The 23,109-nt window shown below is 42.9% G+C and overlaps 1 protein-coding gene across 5 annotated transcripts; it reads left to right on the top strand.

Annotated features, from left to right (window-relative positions):
* Positions 1-1,267: 1,267 nt before the first annotated feature.
* LOC110508647 (tetratricopeptide repeat protein 39C) lies at positions 1,268-23,109 on the top strand. 5 transcript variants are annotated; one of them, XM_021589324.2, is made up of 15 exons: positions 1,268-1,783; positions 9,626-9,674; positions 9,776-9,811; positions 10,582-10,710; positions 11,165-11,276; positions 11,571-11,952; positions 13,158-13,326; positions 13,558-13,651; positions 13,741-13,848; positions 14,085-14,194; positions 14,377-14,500; positions 20,516-20,613; positions 20,739-20,843; positions 20,950-20,988; positions 21,198-23,109. In XM_021589324.2, the coding sequence occupies exons 1-15, from the start codon at positions 1,650-1,652 to the stop codon at positions 21,285-21,287; spliced, it is 1,779 nt and encodes a 592-aa protein (XP_021444999.2). In that variant the 5' UTR covers positions 1,268-1,649; the 3' UTR covers positions 21,288-23,109. The 5 variants fall into 5 exon arrangements, with proteins under 5 accessions (XP_021444999.2, XP_021445001.2, XP_036822472.1 ...); XM_036966576.1 differs by having other exon boundaries at positions 1,316-1,369; XM_021589326.2 differs by lacking the exon at positions 9,776-9,811 and having other exon boundaries at positions 1,269-1,783.

Raw genomic sequence — 23,109 nt, 5'->3', positions numbered from 1 at the left:
AGCCAATCAGAATGAGTTTTTCCTAACAAAAGGGCTTTATTTGAGAGAAATATTTTAATCGGCTGTCCGGCTGGTATCAGGTGAAGAAGCCGGATGTGGAGGTCCTGGGCTGGTGTGGCTACACAGGGTCTGCGGTTGTGAGGCCGGTTGGACGTACAGCCAAATTCTCTTAAAACAAAGTTGGAGGCGGCTTTTGGTAGAGAAATTAACATGAAATGATCTGGCAACAGTTCTGGTGGACATTCCTGCAGTCAACATGCCAATTGCACGCTCCCTCAAAGCTTAAAACATCTGTGGCATTGTGTTGTGGGGCAAAACTGCACATTTTAGTCTGGCCTTTTATTGTCCCCAGCACAAGGTGCACCTGTGTAATGATCATGCTGTTTAATCAGCTTCTCCACCTGTCAGGTGGATGGATTATCTTGGCAAAGGAGAAATGCAGGGATGTACAAATTTGTGCACAATATTTTAGAGAAATAAGCTTTTTGTGTGTATGGAAAATTCCTTGGATCTTTTATTTCAGCTCAAGAAACATGGGACCAACACTTTACATTGCATTTATATTTTTGTTCAGTATAGATATACTGTACCTCAGACTAAGCTTTGTATATAATTTTGTATAATTCTTGATGACCTTTTTCCATTATTAAACACTTTGTTGCAGATGTATTCACTTTTGACGGTTACATCAGCTATCATTTACTTTACATGTATGCATTCCTGCCTTTTGACCACTGATAACATTCAACATTTGTGAGTGGGTTAATCATGTCTGTCTATCTGTCCGTCCGTCTGTTTTTTTGTTGCCTATTGTTGTCAGTTGTAAATGCTTGTTTTTGTTTTGAACTTGGTGTTTATCTTTCATGTGCAACTGTTGAATACAATAGCCTGCAGCCCTCAACTCAACTCTGGACCTTGAAGCCAGTACTACTGCATTTTTCATTGTTCCCCTCTAATCAGGGACTGCATTAGACCTGGGACACCAGGGGTGTGCAATGCATTATTACGTAGAACAGAAAACCAGCAGGCTCTGGACCTCCAGTGGTAACCCTGGCCTACAGTATAAAAGCAATATTAGTGTTGCATCTTTTGGATATTAGTCTGTTAATTTTGACATTGCAACGTAGTTGATATATAGAAACTAGGGCATATTTCCCACTCCCTAATATTTTATTAAAAACATATGCTTCATTTTCACATGTGAAATCTTTGATAATATCTAGCGCCTCAACACTATTTTCAACATACTATACGCTCATTGGATGAATCACTGGCGGCAAGAAGACCATCGCATTTCCATTTCCTCTATTATTTGGGAACGCACCCCAACACAGAGCGGAAGACAAGACACAACGCTGAAGAAAACAATGTAAACCAATTATATTATTGGAGCTACCTCAAGCACCTTTGATCAAATTAAACTATAATTTATGATAAGACCATGCGATAGTGTCAGTAGTTCGAAGTGGGCGGTGAGCTACTGTAGAAGCCCACTGTAGCGGCAGCGAGACGAGGTGCACCGCCTCTCGACCAGTCTAGACTACCGCTGTCGCTTCCGTTTCTCCGGTGTGTTGTGGTTCGAAAGGCGAAGCGCGCTGCCTCGGAACTTGGTTAACTGTTCTTGAGACTAAACGTACGGGTTGTGATCGATGGCGGACCCAGAACCATCACAACAACAAGAGGAGACGGAACAGATTGACGATGCAGAGTTGGCATTTAAAGGAATAAACATGCTGCTCAACAACGGATTCAAGGAGAGCGATGAACTTTTCAGAAAATACAGGTTAGACGGTGCTGTGCCATAAACAATTAACTTAAAATACTATTTCATTGGTTAATTGATGTGGGGAAGGTTTGAATTCAAAGAGTTATCCTATAAGTATTTAGGCTGTGTAGTTTATTTCCGGGCTTGGTTTATTTTTTCAGATTGAGGAAGCCACGTGAAACTGATTAGTAGGCCAATTTGCACTGCTGGAAAAAGTAGAAAATGAACAGTAAAATACTACTTGAGTGAAAGTATTTCGTTTGAAATGTAATTAAGTATCGAAAGTAAATGAAATTGCTAAAACAATTTCAGTGTCAAAAGTAAAAGTGAATCATTTCAATCATTCATTTTTTTTTACATTTACTGATAGCCAGGGACATACTCAGACATGATTTACAAACGAAGCATTTGTGTTTAGTGAGACCGACAGATCAGAGGCAGTAGGATGACCCGGCATGTTCTCTTTATAAGTGCGTGAATTTGACTATTTTATTGTCCTGCTAAGCAATCAACATGTAACGAGTACTTTTGGGTGTCAGGGAAAATGTATGGAGTAGAAAGCACATTACGCGTTTTTAGATAATTGACGTTAACTTTCTTTTTCTTCATATATGCATATGTTGTAGTTTTTAAATCCTATTTTACATCTATAATTTTTGTGTTGTGTTCGCCATCAGTTGAGACATGCTATTGAATACAGGATGGGTGTCATGTTTTGGCTGATAAATGTACTAAAATGGGTTTACAATTGAAATGTAAACTAACAAATGGTACCACAAAGATGGTTGAAGGTCCGCACAGAATGTTGACTTGAATGGGAATATCTGTTTTAAATTTTACTGTCAATCCTCCTTGGGAAACCTATTGAAATATAGATAAGAGAATAGACATGACCATTTAAGTTGACTTTCGACTGTAGGTGAACCGGTGAAATTCTTTGTGGTAGTAATTAGAAGTAAAAATGTATATTACAATTTTAATGATGTACCAGCTCAATTGAAGTGGTCTGAAGAGATAGGTCCATTCTATGAAGTATATTTATATGTTTGAAATGACAACCACCCTGTATTCAAAAGCATGTTGTCTCCACCTGTGGCTGGCGCAACAACAAAAAAAACTCAGAAGATGTATTCCCAAACTGGGGAAGTAAATGCCGTCGGGGATACGGCAAATACAAACGTGATTATTAACATGTCAAAAAAAAAAAAAAAAAATGCACAGTTTCAAACAGTTTATTTATATTTTCCAAAGGAGCAATACATTTGGGTGAGGTTTTTTTCTCGCCTGAGTAGCCTCGTTTCACTGCCCAAAATAAAATTAAACCATCTTGTGAAATAACAACACAATGTCAAATACAGATAGCCTAGTCAAATAATTAACGTCCAATCACATTAACCGTTACTCTCTCGCAGGAATTCCACTAATGGTCCGTATGTAGCCAAACGTAGCTGCTGCTCATGTTGGTATCTGTACTGATGGCTTAAAAGCCATGACAGCGAGACATAGTGGAGTGGTAACGCGCGTGCAAGCAGTTGCTCCCAATGCCACTTGGGTACACTGCAGCATCCACGAGAGACCCTTGCTGCCAAGGGAATGCCTGACCGCTTGAAAGACGTGTTGGACACTACAGTGAAAATGGGTAACTTTGTTAAAACAAGGCCCCTGAACTCTTGTGTATTTTCTGCATTATTTAATGAAACGCTTTTACAACATACAGCAGTGTGCTGGTTATCAAGGGGCAAAGTATTGACATGTTGTTTTTTTAAATTGAGAGATGAGCTTAAAGTTTCTTTACTGACCATAGTTTTTACTTGCCTGACCGCTTTGCATGATGACGAGTTTATCACACGACTGGCCTGTCTGGGTGATGTTTTTTCTCGCCTGAATGATCTGAATCTAGGATTACAGGGACTCTCCGCAACTATATTCAACGTGAGGGACAAAATAGAGGCTATGATGAAGTTGGAGCTCATCTCTGTCTGCATTAACAAGGACAACACACAGGTATTTCCATCATTGTATGATTTTTTGTGTGCAAATGAACTCAGGCTTACAGACAATGTCAAATGTGATATGGCGAAGCACCTGAGTGAGCTGGGGGCGCAATTACACGGGTACTTTCCCAAAACGGATGACACAAACAACTGGATATATTATCCCTTTCATGCCCTGCCTCCAGTCCACTTACTGATATCTGAACAAGAGAGTCTCAGCGAAATTGCAACAAGCGGTTCTGTGAATAAAACATTTAAAAAATCAGAAGCCACTGCCAGATTTATGGATTTGGCTGCGCTTAGAGTATCCTGCCTTGGCAAATCGCACTGTTAAGAAACTGATTCCCTTTGCAACCACGTACCTATGTGAGAGTGGATTCTTGGCCCTCACTAGCATGATAACTAAATACAGGCACAGACTGTGTGTGGAAATGATTTAATACTGAGACTCTCTAATACAACCCAACATTGCAGAGTTATGTGCATCCTTTCAAGCATACTCTTCTCATTAACCTGTGGTGTGTTATTCACACTTTTTGATGAAAAATAAGATTTTATATGTAAGATGGTTAATAAACATTAAAATGATTGATTATTATTTTTTTGTGCCCTGGTCCTATAAGAGCTCTTTGTCACTTCCCACGAGACGGGTTGTGACAACTCACATTTATAAAACATAAGAATGAATGTATCGTGTTGTGTGTGTGTGTGTGTGGCAGGCTTACAATGATGGCAAAATTTTTTTTAGAGTGCGCTGACCCTGGTGCTAGAGGGGGTAAGCAGCTGGAGGTTGAATGTTTGAAGGGGTACGGGACTATAAGAAGTTGGAACAACTGAATTATAGTCAAAGCTGCAACATATGTGAATATGAAGAGAGAAAAAAAGTGTGTATAATTTAGTTAATTGACATTAAAGGTTTAAAAATATATTTTTAAATAAATAATGAAATAGATTGACAACATTGTTTGTAAGCTTTGAAATGATATAAAACTCAACCTTTTCCTTTTCCAGTGATGACATGGATATCTCATGGTATGGTGGTGTATACAACATGGTCCAACTAAGGGTTTTGGCATTCAGGTCCAAAATGTAACTTTCTGACCACTTCTTCCATGGGTAAACATGTATGTAAAGTTATGTTTAAATCAGAAGGGATACTGTCAATGTGATTCAGTGGTGATTTTAGCATGTAAATCTTGGTGGGGCAAAAAAACAAAATGTGGGATGCATGCCAGCAAAGCCACTACACAACACTAAACAATACATTAATTGCACTGTAATGGTGACAAACGGTTCCCAGAAAGGGCCTTTTCAACCACTCCACAAATTTCCTGTTAACAAACTATAGTTTTGGCAAGTCAGTTAGGACTTCTACTTTGTGCATGATACGTAGTTTTTCCCAACAATTGTTTACAGGCAGATTATTTCACTTATAATTCACTGTATCACAATTCCAGTGAGTCAGAAGTTTACATACACTAAGTTGACTTTGCCTTTAAACAGCTTGGAAAATTCCAGAAAATGTCATGGTTTTAGAAGCTTCTGATAGGCTAATTGACATAATTTGAGTCAATTGGAGGTGTACATGTGGATGTATTTCAAGGCCTACCTTCAAACGCAGTGCCTCATTGCTTGAGATCATGGGAAAATCAAAATAAATCAGCCAAAACATCAGAAAACAATTGTAGACCTCCACAAGTCTGGTTCATCCTTGGGAGCTATTTTCCAAACGCCTGAAGGTACCACATTCATCTGTACAAACAATAGTACGCAAGTTTAAACACCATGGGAACACACAGCCGTCATACCGCTCAGGAAGGAGACGCGTTCTGTCTCCTAGAGATGAATGTACTTTAGTGCGAAAAGTGCAAATCAATCCCAGAACAACAGCAAAGGATCTTGTGAAGATGCTGGAGGAAACGGGTACAAAAGTATCTATATCGACATAACCTGAAAGTCCGCACAGCAAGGAAGAAGCCACTGCTCCAAAACCACCATACAAAAGCCAAACCACAGGTTGCAACTGCACATGGGGACAAAGATCATACTTTTTGGAGAAATGTCCTCTGGTCTGATGAAACAAAAATAGAACTGTTTGGCCATAATGACCATCGTTATGTTTGGAGGAAAAAGGGGGAGGCTTGCAAGCCGAAGAACACCATCCCAACCATGAAGCACAGGGGTGCTTTGCTGCAGGAGGGACTGGTGCACTTCACAAAATAGATGGCATCATGAGAAGGAAAATCCTGTGGATATATTGAAGCAACATCTCAAGACATCAGTCAGGAAGTTAAAGCTTGGTTACAAATGGGTCTTCCAAATGGACAATGACCCCAAGCATACTTCCACAGTTGTGGCAAAATAGCTTAAGGACAACAAAGTCAAGGTATTGGAGTGGCCATCACAAAGCCCTGACCTCAATCCTATAGAACATTTTATACGCAGAACTGAAAAAGCATGTGCGAGCACGGAGGCCTTACAATCCTGACTCAGTTACACCGGCCCATTCCTCCTGACAGAGCTAAATTCACCCAATTTATTGTGGGAAGCTTGTGGAAGGCTACCGGAAACCCAAGTTAAACAATTTTAAAGGCAATGCTACCAAATACTAATTGAGTGTATGTAAACTTCTGACGCACTGGGAATGTGATGAAAGAAATAAAAGCTGAAATAAATTATTCTCTCTACTATTATTCTGGCATTTCACATTCTTAAAATAAGGTGGTGATCCTAACTGACATAAAACAGGGAAGTTTTACTGGGATTAAAAGTCAGGAATTGTGAAAAACTGAGTTTCTGTCTGTCCGTTCGTTTATTATTAGTTTAATGTTTATTTTTGCTGAAAATGTGGGCCTCAAAACAGATGAGACTTCTGTCACATTTTAGTCACTTTAAACTCCTCCACATTTTTATTGCTATGTATCCTTAGCTGAACCAGATCAGGAGGAGAGTGCCACTGAGGGAATATGTACATCTAATGTCATATCGTGGTCATAACTCTAATGTGTGAAAGTCAGCCATTACACAGCCGAAAGCAGAATTTTGCCGTCACCCCTGCAAGCTCTTTCGCTCTCTTCCACAACTGTGTCATAGTTTGTAGACACCTCTTTCCCTGCTCACTGGCTCTATAAAGCTGTTTAATACACTGCTTTGTTTCTCCCTGCAGCTAACTAGCTACAGATCTCTCTTGTATTGTATGGAGGCCAGGGCCAAAAACATCTCATTTGAATCCATTTTAAATTCAGGCTGTAACACAACAAAATGTGGAAAAAGTCAATGGGTCTGAGTACTTTCTGTAGCCACTGTAAATGAAATGTTGGGTTTCCAGGCTACTGGCGCTTTCTAATGGAGTACAATCAAATCCAATGTTATTTGTCACATGGGCCGAATACAACAGGTGAAATGCTTACTTTACAAGCCCTTAATCAACAATGCAGTTTTAAGAAAATATTTACTAAATAAACTAACACAATAAAATAACAATAATGAGGCTAAATACTGGGGGTACTGATACCAGGTTAGTTGAGGTCATTTGTACAGTGCATGTGTAAAGTATTCAGACCCCTTGACTTTTTCCACATTTTGCTACGTTACAGCCTTATTCTAAAATGGATTAAAAACAAATCTGCGTCAATCTACGCACAATACGGTGACGATGCAAAAACTATTTTTAGACATTTTGCAAATGTATTAAAAATAAAAAGCTGAAATATCACATTTACATAATTATTCCGACCCTTTTACTCAGTACTTTCTTGAAGCACCTTTGGTAGTGATTACAGCCTCGAGTCTTCTTGGGTATGACGCTACAAGCTTGGCACACCTGTATTTAGAGAGTCTCTCTCATTCTTCTCTGCAGATCATCTCAAGCTCTGTCAGGTTGGATGGGGAGCGTCGCTGCACAGCGATTTTCAGGTCTCTCCAGAGATGTTCGATCGGGTTCAAGTTCCGTCTCTGGCTGGGCCACTCAAGGACATTCAGACTTGTCCCGAAGCCACTCTTGCATTGTCTTGGCTGTGTGCTTAGGGTCGTTGTCCTGTTGGAAGGTGAACCTTCACCCCAGTCTGAGAACCTGCACCAGAGTGCTCAGGACTTGATCAAGTATCTGTCTGTACTTTGCTCCGATGATCTTTCCCTTGATCCTGACTTGTCTCTCAGTCCCTGCCACTGAAAAACATCACCACAGCATGCTGCTGCCGCCACCATGCTTCACCCTAGGGACAGTACCAGGTTTCCTCCAAACGTGACACTTGGCATTCAGGCCAAAGAGTTAAATCTTGGTTTCATTAGAACAGAGAATCTTTTTTCTCAGTGTCTGAGAGTCCTTTAGGTGCCTTTTGGCAAATTCCAAGCGGGCTGTCATGTGCCTTTTACTGCCTTTACATAAAGGCCTGATTGGTGGAGTGCTGCAGCAATTTTTGTCCTTCTCCTGTCTCCACAGAGGAACTCTGGAACTCTGTCAGAGTGACCTTCGGTTTCTCAGTCACCTACCTGACCAAGGCCCTTCTCCCCCGATTGCTCAGTTTTGCCGGCAGCCAGCTCTAGGAAGAGTCTTGGTGGTTCCAAATTCTTCCAAAGTTGGAGACCACTGTTTTCTTGGGGACCTTCAATGCTGCAGACATTTTTTGGTACCCTTTCCCAGATATGTGCCTCGACACAATCCTGTCCCGGAGCTCTACAGACAATTCCTTCATCTTCATGGCTTTGTTTTTGCTCTGACATTCACTGTCAACTGTGGACCTTATATAGACGGGTGTGTGCTTTTCCAAATCATGTCCAATCAATTGAATTTACCACAGGTGAAGAAGTTGTAGAAACATCTCAAGGATGATCAATGGAATCACCTGAGCTCAATTTCGAGTCTGAATACTTGTGTTTTTTAATACATTTTCAAAAATGTCTAAACCTGTTTTCACTTTGTCATTATGGGGTATTGTGTGTAGATTGATGAGGAAAAACATTAATTTAATCCATTTTAGAATAAGGCTTTAATGAAACAAAATGTGGAAAACAACAAGGGCTCTAGTCTTAACGAGTAGCAGCAGTGTAAAACAAAAGAGAGGGTGTCAATGCAGATAGTCTGGGTGGCCATTTTAATGAATTGTTCAGCAGTCTTATGGCTTGGGGGTAGAAGCTGTTAACGAGTCTTTTGGGCCTAAAATGTTCTCTTTTCAAAACTGGTTGAATGACTATTTTTACTCTGTAGGCACCTTCTACTTCCACAGGTGAGAGAAATGACTTGGTAATTTACTATCACCTGCCTCTAACCAAATACATTTGAATTCTTCTGAATTCTGAATAATTTGGAGCAGGCCATTTTTGGGACTTGAAAGTGAAAAATACAGAGTAAACGCAACCGGCTTAGTTAGATCCTCAAACACACACACACACACAGCGTTGTCTCCTGCTGATACCCCAAATGTCACCTCTCCCACTAATTATGTTGAGCTCTGAGCTGTCATAAGAGATGAAGGGAACTGAATGTTGACACCTTCATCCTCCAATAATTCTATACTGTCATCTTGAATGAAATGTTTAGGATTTCGGCTTCTACATTCTTGGAAGTGAATAACCATCCAGACTTTGAGGCATGAATGCGATGACTATTAAACGTTCTCATGGAGCCGTCTTACGAATCACATTTGAAGTAATTACTTTAGCCCGACTCTGCCGCCTTTTTGAGCGCCGTCTTCAGACGCTCTGCACAATGAAGAGATCCAGGTGGTATTGCTGGAGGATATCGAAGTTTGACTTGGAACAACTCTACAGCTCTCACCCATCTTCACCTGTCCTGGCTGTCTCTCTTAAGAAACCAACCCATTTTAGCCTTACTGCAACCATCTCTCTGTCTCCCTCTCTCTTCTAGGACCCACAGTCCACTGATGAGTTTTGGAGCCAGTTTTGTCAGCTTCCTGGTGAGTAGGGGTGGAGAGGTCAGAGGAGGTCAACTTCTTACTGAATTACTGTACGTCCCCCAAATTCCACTGATATTCTCATTTGATACTCTGCAATGCAGACAATTGGATTCTATTGGAGTGAAGAACAGGAAGAGGTCTGTATTACAGTCTGTTGTGTTGTTCGTTGTGTTGAATGACAACCTTTTTTAGTTCAATAGTTTGATTTTCACAGTACATCTCTATTTCATACATAGACCTTGTCATAGTGCATTTGCGGTGCAGATTGACTGAATGAATTGAAGGTCACACAAATAATAGCACACCCGGGATATCCTCAGCACTAATCTGGCTGTGCATCACACGCTGCTGGCGGGTGATTCACCAACCTGATATAATTGGCTCACGGTGGGTTTGAATACTGACAGGGAATAAACTATTTGTGCACGTCTTTGGAAATGATCACGGCAGATGTTAGAAATGTTAGTCTGGTAAATCCAGAATGAATAGTTGATTGGCCAGCTGTGCTTTTTCATTGTTCTACAGTTGAGGGCAAATATATTGGCATTCTTGCCATGAAATGTAAAATGATGAAATGTAAAACATGTTTAGTGTTCATACGTGTAATTATTTGATTTACAACTGCAACAGGAGCCCAACGTAGAAATTAATTAGATTTTGTTTACCGTGTAGTTTCTTACCTGTGGTAATATAAGTTTCAGGTACCTAAGGGGTGAAAAAATGTACTTGTATAGTGCAAGGGTGCCAATATATTTGACCGCGTGTCTGTTGCTGACAGGATAATTGTTTTGCCTACTTTAAAACAATGGTGTTGGTACATGTTAAGGCATTACGCCAAGACTACCATACTGTCTAGGTTGAGAGCAATGCCCTGACTGGCACTGTATGAATCTGCCTGTGTGTGTAGAATGCCATGATGACGTTTGAGGAGGAGAAGATGCAGACAGCCTTTGATGACCTCAGAGCCACGGAGAGACTTTGTGAGCGAGACAATGCCGGGGTCATCGAGACGATCAAAAACAAGATCAGGAGGAGTGTAAGTGAAAAGACAATGTGTTCACGCACACCTAATTAACCTCGGAGAAGCTCATACCTGTATGATACATCTCATGCATCTCATCTATCCACACACGCCTGACTTGTCTTGCGGTCTGCCAATGTCAAGTTGACGTCATCTTTTCTCGCGGTGCTGTGTTTGTCCTTGCTACAGATGTATGTTTGGCCTTGCTACAGATGTATGTTTGGCCTTGCTACAGATGTATGTTTGGCCTTGCTACAGATGTGTGTTTGGCCTTGCTACAGATGTGTGTTTGGCCTTGCTACAGATGTGTGCTTGGCCTTGCTACAGATGTGTGCTTGGCCTTGCTACAGATGTGTGTTTGGCCTTGCTACAGATGTGTGTTTGGCCTTGCTACAGATGTGTGTTTGGCATTGCTCTACAATTTAGACGTTGACCTCACCGTACTCTTGTGTGTTTGGCCTTCCTCCAGGACCCCCAGAGGTCAGGGGTGGCTATAGTAGACCGCCTCCAGAGACAGATCCTTGTGGCAGACTGCCAGGTGTACCTCGCTGTCCTCTCCTTCATCAAACAGGAACTGTCAGGTGAGACGCCTCATCACTTCGACCTTGACCTGCGTGTAGGCTTATAGCTGACTGACGGATCGGCTGTGCTGCTACTACTAGACAATGACTGCACTGTGTTGTGGCTACTCACTGGTACGGTTAAGAAGATCGTAGGTCTGTTTCAATATCTTGCGTGCTGATTATAATGCATGCTCAATAAGTGATTTGCTGTAATGGGCCTTGGTATCTAGACCATGTCTCTCAGTACTCTAACATCCCGCTGCTTGATGTTAATCATGTCTCATGGACTTCCCCTCTCCCAAACCCACCCAGCATACATCAGAGGAGGCTGGATCCTCCGCAAAGCCTGGAAGATGTACAACAAATGTTACAGCGACATCAGCCAGCTGCAGGATTGCAGCAAGAGGAGGTCCTCCGACCAGCAGGTGTCTCCCTCTCCATCCACTGACCAGGCCAACCACGGCGCGACCAAGCTCCCAACCCAGAGGACCAATGGGGTGAGCCCGGAGGCCCTAGCCCGGCTTAAGGGCTCGGTCAGTTTTGGCTATGGCCTGTTCCACCTGTGCATCTCCATGATACCGCCGCACCTGCTGAAGATCGTCAACCTTCTGGGTTTCCCCGGCGACCGTCACCAGGGGCTGTCCGCCCTTGCGTATGCCAGTGAAAGTAAGGACATGAAGGCCCCCTTAGCTACGTGAGTAGGTGTACCACTACCGACCATGGGGTGTCTTTTTTTTTTTGTCTCGTGTTGGTTTATTTTACTTTATTGACTTGAACTGTGTTTGGGGTCATTGCGGTGTAATAATTTATCTCATTCAACATATTTCATATGGACATGGTGACCATGTATTTAGTGATAGAAAATATATGTAGTAATCCGACGTAATGTAGCCTTATACATGGACTAGACAGAGTAGTGTGATTATTTGGGAAGAGAAAAGAACCAGCAAGCCTGAGAGCAGGATGCAGCTTAGCTGGCTCTGAATATTTATTTATATATTTTTACCTTTATTTAACTAGGCATGTTGGTTAAGAACAAATTGTTATTTACGATGACTGCCTACTGCCAAACCCTAACCCGGACGACGCTGGGCCAATTGTGTTCCGCCCTATGGGACTCCCAATCGCGGCCGGTTGTGATACAACCTGGAATCGAACCAGGACCTGTAGTGACGCCTCTAGCACTGAGATGCAGTGCCTTAGACCGCTGCGCCACTCGGGAATATCAGTGATTCATATTGAACAGCTTATTTATTACTGTCACCACCATACTGATTAGAAAGTCTGCTATTTGATTCTGCCCACACATCCACAACAGGAGGCAGAAGACACAGGGTGTGTCCCACATGGCACCCTATTCCTTCCGTAGTGCAATGCATTTGACCAGGACCCGCAGGGCCCAAGTTGTACACTATATAGGTAATAGGTTGTCATTTGGGATAAAAACAGAGCCTTCACCAGACCTGAAACCCATTAGCTCTCTGCCACTCTGCCAGGGGCCAAGATGATCTGCTTTAATAATAGAGAGAAGCTGGCTGAGGCCCCTGTCCTGGTTGAACTTCAATGCCTTGGCAGAGAACAAAGATTGTATTTATTTTAGGAAGACACATGTTTAACATTTTAAGCTAAGATTAACTTTTTTGTGCCTGAAGGGAAATTTGTCTTGAACTTTCAAGTGCTGTTGCTTCCACATCTAAGCTGCATGTGACGGTTTATTCTGCAGAATATTGATAGATTTTGTTTTCAGCTGACGTCTCTGCTGAGTGTGGTAGCAGCAGTCATATGTTTACCGACCGCTGTGATATGTCTTGGTTTCTCGACTGACTCTCTGAACGCTGACGTTCACCGGTATTCCTCTCACTGTTGTCAATAACAGTGGTTTCTCTCCCCCTGTGGCAGGTTGGCCCTCTTGTGGTACCATACGGTAGTGCAACCCTTCTTTACCCTGGACGGCTCAGACACACAGGCCGGTCTGATGGAGGCGAAGGCTATCCTCCAGAGAAAGGAGCCCGTATACCCTAACTCCTCCCTCTTCATATTCTTCAAGGGCAGGGTGCAGCGTCTGGAGGTAAGGGCCTGGGCCATGTTCAGTAGAGAGAAAAACATTTAAAACACAATTTATATGAATTAGTTCAACCTAAATGTCGCCAATAATAACACCTATTTTCTTGTGCTGCAGTGTACACTACTTGACACAACCTAGACAGAAGTAGACAGATACCACAAGGAAACCTGTGTCTACAACTGTGGCTGTAGTGTGTTCCTTGTCCTAATCTTCCCCTCTCCTCAACTCATCCAGTGCCAGATCAACAGTGCAGTGACGTCCTTCCAAAATGCCTTAGAGCTGGCTACAGACCAGAGGGAGATCCAGCATGTTTGTTTGTATGAAATAGGTACTTCCTCACTTCTACCTCAACTCTTAACGTATAGAACACCATTACCTTGTTGTTCCTGAGTGACACTTCATTCTCTCTGCTCTCAGGCTGGTGCAGTATGATGGAGCTGAAGTGCGGTGATGCCTACAAGGCCTTTCAGCGTCTGGCGACCGAGTCACGCTGGTCCCAGTGTTACTACACCTACCTAACTGGAGGTGAGAGGGCAGAGGTTAGAAGTAATGGAATTCGAGGCGGGGTTAGAAGAACGCCCTATTGTTTTTTTCTTCTAAAGTAAAATAAGTTCCGTAACTGGGAACGCTAACTCACCTGAATGAAAAGCTTCTGAACTATTAGCAATAATGGCTTACATCCTCTGATAACGGTTATATGTTGCTGTTGAGATACCCTGCAGACTCTAACGCCTGGACATCGCTCTGTGTTTGTGGTATAGTGTGCCAGGGAGCGTCAGGAGATCTGGAGGGAGCGGCCGCTGTCTTCAAGGACGTACACAAGCTTTTGAAACGGAACAACAATCAGATAGAACAGTTCTCTATGCAGAGGGTGAGCGTGGGGCTGGCAACAGCAGACTTCTATAGATATCCAGGTGAACCATTACTTCCAGTGAGGAGAAATCCTTTTGCGAGTCACACAGTTTCAAGGTGATCTGTAGTCATTGTATGGAGGAAAATTGGCAGTTGATTGGGTAGCGAGTAATTGGTAAATGTGCGCCTGTGTGTGTGCAGGCGGAGAGGCTCAGCAAACACGCCCCATCCAGAGAGCTGTGTATCCTGGCTGTGATCGAGGTGCTCTACCTGTGGAAGGCCCTGCCTAACTGCTCCACCTCTAAGCTGCAGACCATGAGCCAAGGTACGCTGTGAAAACGTACAGTAAACACAGACCACATCAACACAAACAGACAGACCCCTCATACATAGGGCTGTGGCGTTGATGACATTTTATCAGCCGGTAACTCATGTTACTGCCTGTCTCTCGGTAAATGAACGTAAACATTTTCAGCATCTCCAGGCCTCCACGCATACAAGTCGCTGATGAACACCTTTGAAATATATATTTTTTTAAAGTCTGAATCCATTTAATATATACCATCACAATGAATCCATTATTTGTTTTAGGCAAGTCTAATGAAACATTATGATATGGAGAAAATGTATTTCAGAAGAACAGAATATCATCAAATCAAATGTATTTATATAGCCCTTCGTACATCAGCTGATATCTCAAAGTGCTGTACAGAAACACAGCCTAAAACCACAAACAGCAAGCAATGCAGGTGTAGAAGCACGGTGGCTAGGAAAAACTCCCTAGAAAGGCCAAAACCTAGGAAGAAACCAGGCTATGTGGGGTGGCCAGTCCTCTTCTGGCTGTGCCGGGTGTAGATTATAACAGAACATGGCCAAGATGTTCAAATGTTCATAAATGACCAGCATGGTCGAATAATAATAAGGCAGAACAGTTGAAACTGGAGCAGCAGCACGGTCAGGTGGACTGGGGACAGCAAGGAGTCATCATGTCAGGTAGTCCTGGGTCATGGTCCTAGGGCTCAGGTCCTCCGAGAGAGCGAAAGAAAGAGAGAATTAGAGAGAGCATATGTGGGGTGGCCAGTCCTCTTCTGCCTGTGCCGGGTGGAGATTATAACAGAACATGGCCAAGATGTTCATACATGACCAGCATGGTCGAATAATAATAAGGCAGAACAGTTGAAACTGGAGTCGGCCAACTGGAGAGCCATCTTCTGAGTCGGCCTGTATGTTATCTGGCTATGTGCCATGCCAATGGCAGCCGAAGCTGTATGCTAGTTTATTTAGCAGACAAGATGTGCTGATAAACCCCATGCCATTATTTTATATCATATGATTTTATAGGAAGAAGAATATAATTGAGCTTAGCTGAATAAAATGGAAAGGATGTTTTTCTCCTCCCTGAACGAGGGCACATATGAAGTGGCTATGTTGAGCATAAAAGTGATCATTTGAGGCGGGTCCTATACGCCAGATTTAGAGAGAATAACCTTAGAATGTCTTAGAAATCAAGCCAGAAATGCGCTGTGTGATGCGCTCTGTTCCTTGCCTCAGGCGGCACACGCTGTTCTCTCATGAAGTGATCATATTCTCACCCATCAGACTTTTCTCAATTTAATGTTGGCTTGAAAAATATTAAAGTCATTTCGATTTAGAATGGCCCATTTTATCAAACGGGCAGGGGAAAAAAGACCTGTCATCCATTTGCACTCCCAATAGCGAATGGAGGCTCCTGCGGTTCCTTTATCAAGCATGCCAGGTAGGCTACTCTGGTTCTGCATCGGAGAAATGTGCTTCATATTAATAGCTGAGAAATAATTGTAGTAGCAGCTGGGATCCTCTTTATAGTGGCCACCATCAGAACTCTGCTTTCACTGGGTCGCATATAGAAATGTCTGGACTTATCAGAACACTTACTTCACTCCACGCATCAACCACTGTTTGCGGAGCAGCCTCTCACTGCGCGACAGGTGATATTCTGCCCAAACTCTGTATGCCATGGGCTCCCCAACCCTGTTCTTGAAGCTACCCAGTCTTTAATATGGGAAACCTAGTGTAATCTGTGCGGGAACATTTGATCATAACATATTTTCACAACGAAATGTATTTGATTAAACAGTTGACAGCCCCTCTGTGCTCTCGAGAAAGGAATGAAGGCGAGCGAGGAGGAGAGGGAAACGCACAGTGGTGAGAGATTCTGTAGCTAAATGTTAGCCTATTAATTATGAAGAGGGGAAAAAACTATTTAATTTTGGAGTATAGGCTAGAATAATGATGTAGCAAAGTGTGTTTCTGCCGTGCGTAATATGCTGTGTAGGTTATTAACCACTATTTTAATGGCTTTTTTTCAGGCTTGGGCTCAGGCCTATGCATATACTGTAAGCTCTAATATGCGTATCGTGATCTACATGCAACATCTTAAATGCTTTTAATTAATCTTCACCTTAGAAAGTGCTGTCCATTTTGTTGTTTAGCTTTGAAACAAGATCCACAATGACCATGTTTTCCACTGTTTTGATCTGTTGTTGAACTTCTTTCTTCAAATTGATCATCACAGTGATGTCAAACATTTTCCGTCAAGATAGAACTGCCAAAGGGGGAGGAGTTGCAATCTACTGCAGAGAGAGCCTGCAAAGTTCTGTCATACCTTCTAGGTCTATACCCAAACAGTTTGAACTTCTAATTTTAAAAATTAACCTCTCCAGAAATAAGTCTCTTACTGTTGCCGCCTGCTATCGACCCCCCCTTCACTCCCAGCTGTGCCCTGGACACCATTTGTGAATTGATCGCCCCCCATCTAGCTTCAGAGTTCGTTCTGTTAGGTGACCTAAACTGGGATATGCTTAACACCCCGGCAGTCCTACAATCTAAGCTAGATGCCCTCAATCTCAAACAAATCATCAAGGAACCCACCAGGTACAACCCTATATCTGTAAACATGGGCACCTTCATAGACATTATCTTGACCAACTTGCCCTCCAAATACACCTCCGCTGTTTTCAATCAGGATCTCAGCGGTCACTGCCTCCTTGCCTGTATCTGCTATGGGTCCGCGGTCAAACCACCACCCCTCATCACTGTCAAACGCTCCCTAAAACACTTCTGCAAGCAGGCCTTTCTAATCGACCTGGCCCGGGTATCCTAGAAGGATATTGACCTCATCCCGTCAGTCGAGGATGCCTGGTCATTCTTTAAAAGTAATTTAAAAGTAATTTCCTCACCATCTTAAATAGGCATGCCCCATTCAAAAAATGCAGGACTAAGAACAGATATAGCCCATCTTAGATAGGCATGCCCCCTTCACTCCAGACCTGACTGCCCTTGACCAGCACAAAAACATCCTGTGGTGGGCTGGAATAGCATTGAATAGTCCCCACGATATGCAACTGTTCAGGGAAGTCAGGAACCAATACACGCAGTCAGTCAGGAAAGCAAAGGCTAGCTTTTTCAAGCAGAAATTCGCATCCTGTAGCTCTAACTCCCTAAAGTTTTGGGACACTGTAAAGTCCATGGAGAACAAGAGCACCTCCTCCCAGCTGCCCACTGCACCGAGGCTAGGTAACACGGTCACCACTGATAAATCCATGATAATCGAAAATTTCAATAAGCATTTCTCAACGGCTGGCCATGCCTTCCTCCTGGCTACTCCAACCCCGGCCAACAGCTCCGCCCCCCCCGCAGCTACTCGCCCAAGCCTCCCCAGCTTCTCCTTCATCCATATCCAGACATAAGATGTTCTGAAAGAGCTGCAAAACCTGGACCAGTACAAATCAGCTGGGCTAGACAATCTGGACCCTCTCTTTCTAAAACTATCTGCCGCCATTGTTGCAACCCCTATTACCAGCCTGTTCAACCTCTCATTCATATCGTCCGAAATCCCTAAAATTGGAAAGCTGCTTTCTTCAAAGGGGGTGACACCCTAGACCCAAACTGTTACAGACCTATATCCATCCTGCCCTGCCTATCTAAAGTCTTTGAAAGCCAAGTTAATAAACAGATCACTGACCATTTCGGATCACACCGTACCTCCTCCGCTGTGCAATCTGGCTTCCGAGCCGGTCACGGGTACACCTCAGCCACACTCAAGGTACTAAACGATATCATAACCGCCATCGATAAAAGACAGTACTGTGCAGTCGTCTTCATCGACCTGGCCAAGGCATTCGACTCTGTCAATCACCGTATTCTTATCGGCAGACTCAATAGCCTTGGTTTTTCTGACGACTGCCTCGCCTGGTTCACCAACTACTTTGCAGACAGAGTTCAGTGTTTCAAATCGGAGGGCATGTTGTCCGGACATCTGGCAGTCTCTATGGGGGTACCACAGGGTTCAATTCTCAGGCTGACTCTTTTCTCTGTATATATCAATGACGTTGCTCTTGCTGCTGATCCACCTCTACGCAGACGACACCATTCTGTATACTTCTGGCCCTTCCTTGGACACTGTGTTAACTAACCTCCAAACGAGCTTCAATGCCATACAACACTCCTTCGGTGGCCTCCAACTGCTCTTAAACGGTAGTAAAACAAAATGCATGCTTTTCAACCGTTCGCTACCCGCCCGCCCGACTAGCATCACCACCCTGGACGGTTCCGACCTAGAATATGTGGACAACTATAAATACCTAGGTGTCTGGCTAGACTGTAAACTCTCCTTCCAGACTCTTATTAAACATCTCCAATCCAAAATCAAATCTAGAATCGGCTTTCTATTTCGCAACAAAGCCTCCTTCACTCACGCTGCCAAATTTACCCTAGTAAAACTGACTATCCTACCGATCCTTGACTTCGGCGGTGTCATCTACAAAATAGCTTCAAGCACTCTACTCAGCAAACTGGATGCAGTCTATCACAGTGCCATCCGTTTTGTTACCAAATCACCTTATACCACCCACCACTGCGACCTGTATGCTCTAGTCGGCTGGCCCTCGCTACATATTCGTCGCCAGACCCACTGGCTCCAGGTCATCATAAGTCTATGCTAGGTAAAGCTCCGCCTTATCTCAGTTCACTGGTCACGATAACAACACCCACCCGTAGCACACGTTCCGGCAGGTATATCTCACTGATCATCCCCATAGCAACACCTAATTTGGCCGCCTTTCCTTCCAGTTCTCTGCTGCCAGTGATTGGAACGAATTGCAAAAATGGCTGAAGTTGGAGACTTTTATTTCCCTCGCCAACTTTAAACATCAACTATCTGAGCAGCTAACTAATCACTGCAGCTGTACATAGTCCATCTGTAAATAGCCCACCCAATCTACCTACCTCATCCCCATACTGTTTTTATTTGATTTACTTTTCTGCTCTTTTGCACACCAGTATCTCTACTTGCACATCATCATCTGCTCATTTATCACTCCAGTGTTAATCTGCTAAATTGTAATTATTCACTCCTATGGCCTATTTATTGCCTACCTCCTCATGCCTTTTGCACACACTGTATATATACTTTATTTTCTCTACTGTGTCATTGACATGTTTGTTATTGGCTTGTTTATTGTTTTCTCCATGTGTAACTCTGTGTTGTTCTCTGTGTCACACTGCTTTGCTTTATCTTGGCCAGGTTGCAGTTGAAAATGAGAACTTGTCATCTAGCCTACCTGGTTAAATAAAGGTGAAATAAATACAAAATAATAATAAACAATGTAGTCTAATGGTGCATGGTACTGTTTTTCATGGGATGTGATTTCCTGTGGTATTTGCATTGATGTCAGAGTGATTAGAGGGACAACAGAGTGCTCAGCACTAGGCCCTTAGAACCTGATGGAGGGACAACATAGTGCTGAGCACTAGGCCATTAGGGCCTGATGGAGGGACAACATAGTGCTGAGCACTAGGCCATTAGGGCCTGAAGGAGGGACAACAGAGTGCTGAGCACTAGGCCCTTAGGACCTTATGGAGGGACAACAGAGTGCTGAGCACTAGGCCATTAGGGCCTGATGGAGGGACAACAGAGTGCTGAGCACTAGGCCATTAGCGACCTGACGGCCGTTACCAAGTTGGGTACTACAAACGCATCAGCGCCATTCATGTACAGATCGCATTAGGAGGCGATTACCACGACTCAACGGTCCCGTGGAATTTGACTTAATATGGTCTCCGCAATAGCCATGCACATGATCAAACTCCCAGTCCCAACCACCATCGTTGCTGCACATTCAATTATAGCCTATTCTCTTTTGGCTATGCAGGACATCACACACACACACTTCCAGGATCTGCTACAATCTCAGTCAGCGTGGTTTTTGTGCTTTCACTGAGTACTTGTGGTGGTGCCGTGAAAGTGATTTCCTGTGAATCTGGAAGGAAATTCAGTGGGGGTTTTTCTGTCTCTTCTTAGTTCTGCAGGAACTAGATGACATCTCATTTGCTGGCCTGAAAAACCTGCTCCTTGGTGACATACACAGATGTCTCGGCAACATGAACGACTCCATTCAGGTTCTGTCTCCTCACCATATTTATATGTATTGAAAACAAAGTACTCATAGTATTTACCGACAAATATTAATGTAGTCAGAATAGTGAATGTTTACTACTCTTTATTATGTCATTGAATATTGCAGTGCTTCGATCTGGCTGCCAGAGATGAGATGGGCCATCAAAACAACTCCTATGTGCAGCCCTACTCCATCTACGAGTTAGGCTGCGTCTTACTGGACAGCCCTGAGGTGAGCTGTGCATATGGTGTATCGCGCAACGTGTCAACCCCGAGGAGAGAAAGTGTATGTTGCTTAATGCGGTAGTTGATTGAGATTGTGGTTCTTCTCTTCTCAGTCTGAAGCGAAGGGCAGAGCTCTGATGCTCCAGGCCAAGGTACAGTAGAACTTCACTTCTACATTATGGGCCAAGAGTGTATCCTCGTTTTTGAAAACGTGTAGCTTTCGGCTGCAGTATTTGGAATGATCAATCAAGTCTGACAGTCATCCATAATATGCATTTTATATTATTTGATATTTCCTTTCCGGTATGTGCACGTGTGAATATTTCTATGTGATGCAGTAATGTCGTGTGTGTTTGTACAGGAGAACTATGCTGGCTATGACTTTGAGAACAGGCTCCATGTGCGCATTCATTCAGCTCTGGCTTCCATGAGAGAGATGACCCCACCCTGACCGCACCCTTTCTCGACCATACATCCACCCTAGCTTGTGTTGGGGGTAGGAGGAGCAGGAAACGGCTCCCTTTAGAGAAGCCATCTTGATCTCCACAGCACTGTGATGGTTCACTGCATTGTGTTTTTCAGTTGACTTGTGTTTTTATAATGAATGTGCCATCAAGTTTGCAATGTATAGTTTACAGTAAGAGTTTCCTGGAGCGATAATGCAGGAATAGTTAAGACTACTGGAGTGTATTAGTGTGTTTTCAACCAGATCAAATATGTACAGTAGTTGCAGCTGGGAGGCAAATGCAACTTTTTACCAGGGAAGTGTCTTTATGGGGGAAAATCTATTTAAATTGTACAATCACATCTTTATTCTTTCCCATGTGTTGGGAAAAGGTTCAGATGCAGAACTGGGTATGCCATTGGGTAAGCCACACTCCATTATAAATTAAGCCGTGCCTAGGTTGCTGCCATTATGACCTGAATGTCCAAAGTCCTGTTGCTGTTACAGTAGTAGACCATCTGAATGCACAAATCCTATGCTACTACTCATCACGTGGCCTTGTGGCACTGTAAATTGGGGAGATTTTTTTTTTATTGTTTTAAAGTTAATTTCCTGCAATTCTACACATTTTGCCATGGGTTGCAGAGAACATTCTGCAGTTTTAAAGGCCCAGTGCAGTCAACATTTTTATTTTCCTGTGTTTTATATATATTTCTACACTGGGAGGTTGGAATAAGGTTGACTGTAACGTCTCTTCACAATCCTCAAGTCAAGAACAGACTATGGGAGGCGCACAGTACTACATGGAGCCATGGCTACATGGAACTCTATTCCACATCAGGTAACTGATGCAAGCAGTAGAATCCAATAAAAATACACGGTATGGAACAGCGGGTACTGTGAAGAGACACACACACACAGGCACACATACATATGATAAGGCATGCACTCTACACACCTACAGATGGATGTTGTATTAGATGTGATAGTAGAGTAGTAGCCTGAGGGAACACACTTAATGTGTTGTGAAAGGATTTATTAAATGTAATATTTTAAATTGTATATAAAAATGAATGTTGAATGTTTTTGGACCCCAGCAAGGCAGCAGCTAATGGGGATCCTTAATACAAATAATACTGTGAACATGAAGATGATGATGATGATAATACCCTTTTAGTGTAAGAGCTGTTTGAGTTTTTGGCCTTCCATGGTTACCTCACCATGCGGTAAATGAGTTGATAAACCAATAAGAAAGGGTTCCAAGTCTGCCAATAACAGCTCATGGTCAGATTTCCCCTCCCCACTCAGACCACTCCCAGACAGTACTAATGAAATTCTTTCTTGACAAATTGCTCTTTAAGAAGCCATTTTTAATTTAAAACAATCACAGTAAGGTACTTGTTACCCAGAAATGATTTGATATTGAGATTAAAAATGGCTGCAATGGATATTTTTAAAGCAAGTTTTCTGAAATTCTACACATTTTGCCATGGGGCGGTGAGAACTTTGCAATTGTAGGAAAAAAAATCAGTTTTACAGCTAATTTCCTGCAATTCTACTGATTTTTGCCGTGGGGTGGAGTGACATTTTTGCAGTTTTAAAGCTAATTTCCTGGAATTCTACACATTTTGTAATGACTTATGCCATGTTAATATAATATCTGAGTGAGAATGACTAACAAAATCATTGTGTGCCCCCTGGAGGTCAGGGCCCCTGGGCATGTGCCTGGCCGCTATTCGGACAGGTTTAGATAGCTGGCTAGACTAACAAGCAATAATTTAGTGACTGGAAGTGTCTTACATAACGAGAACAATTGCTGATGCACAAT

The sequence above is a fragment of the Oncorhynchus mykiss genome, chromosome 28 (genome assembly GCF_013265735.2).
Source record: "Oncorhynchus mykiss isolate Arlee chromosome 28, USDA_OmykA_1.1, whole genome shotgun sequence".
NCBI lineage: Eukaryota > Metazoa > Chordata > Actinopteri > Salmoniformes > Salmonidae > Oncorhynchus > Oncorhynchus mykiss.
The sequence above is the reverse complement of the archived record's forward strand: the minus strand, read 5'-3'. Positions and strand labels throughout refer to the sequence as shown.

Coding starts and splice junctions, on each gene's coding strand:
- LOC110508647 (XM_021589324.2), top strand. CDS start 1,650: ATGGCGGACCCAGAACCATCACAACAACAAGAGGAGACGGAACAGATT. Junction 10,711..11,164: donor AAAACAAGATCAGGAGGAGT/GTAAGTGAAAAG, acceptor GCCTTCCTCCAG/GACCCCCAGAGGTCAGGGGT. Junction 13,327..13,557: donor GCAGGGTGCAGCGTCTGGAG/GTAAGGGCCTGG, acceptor CAACTCATCCAG/TGCCAGATCAACAGTGCAGT.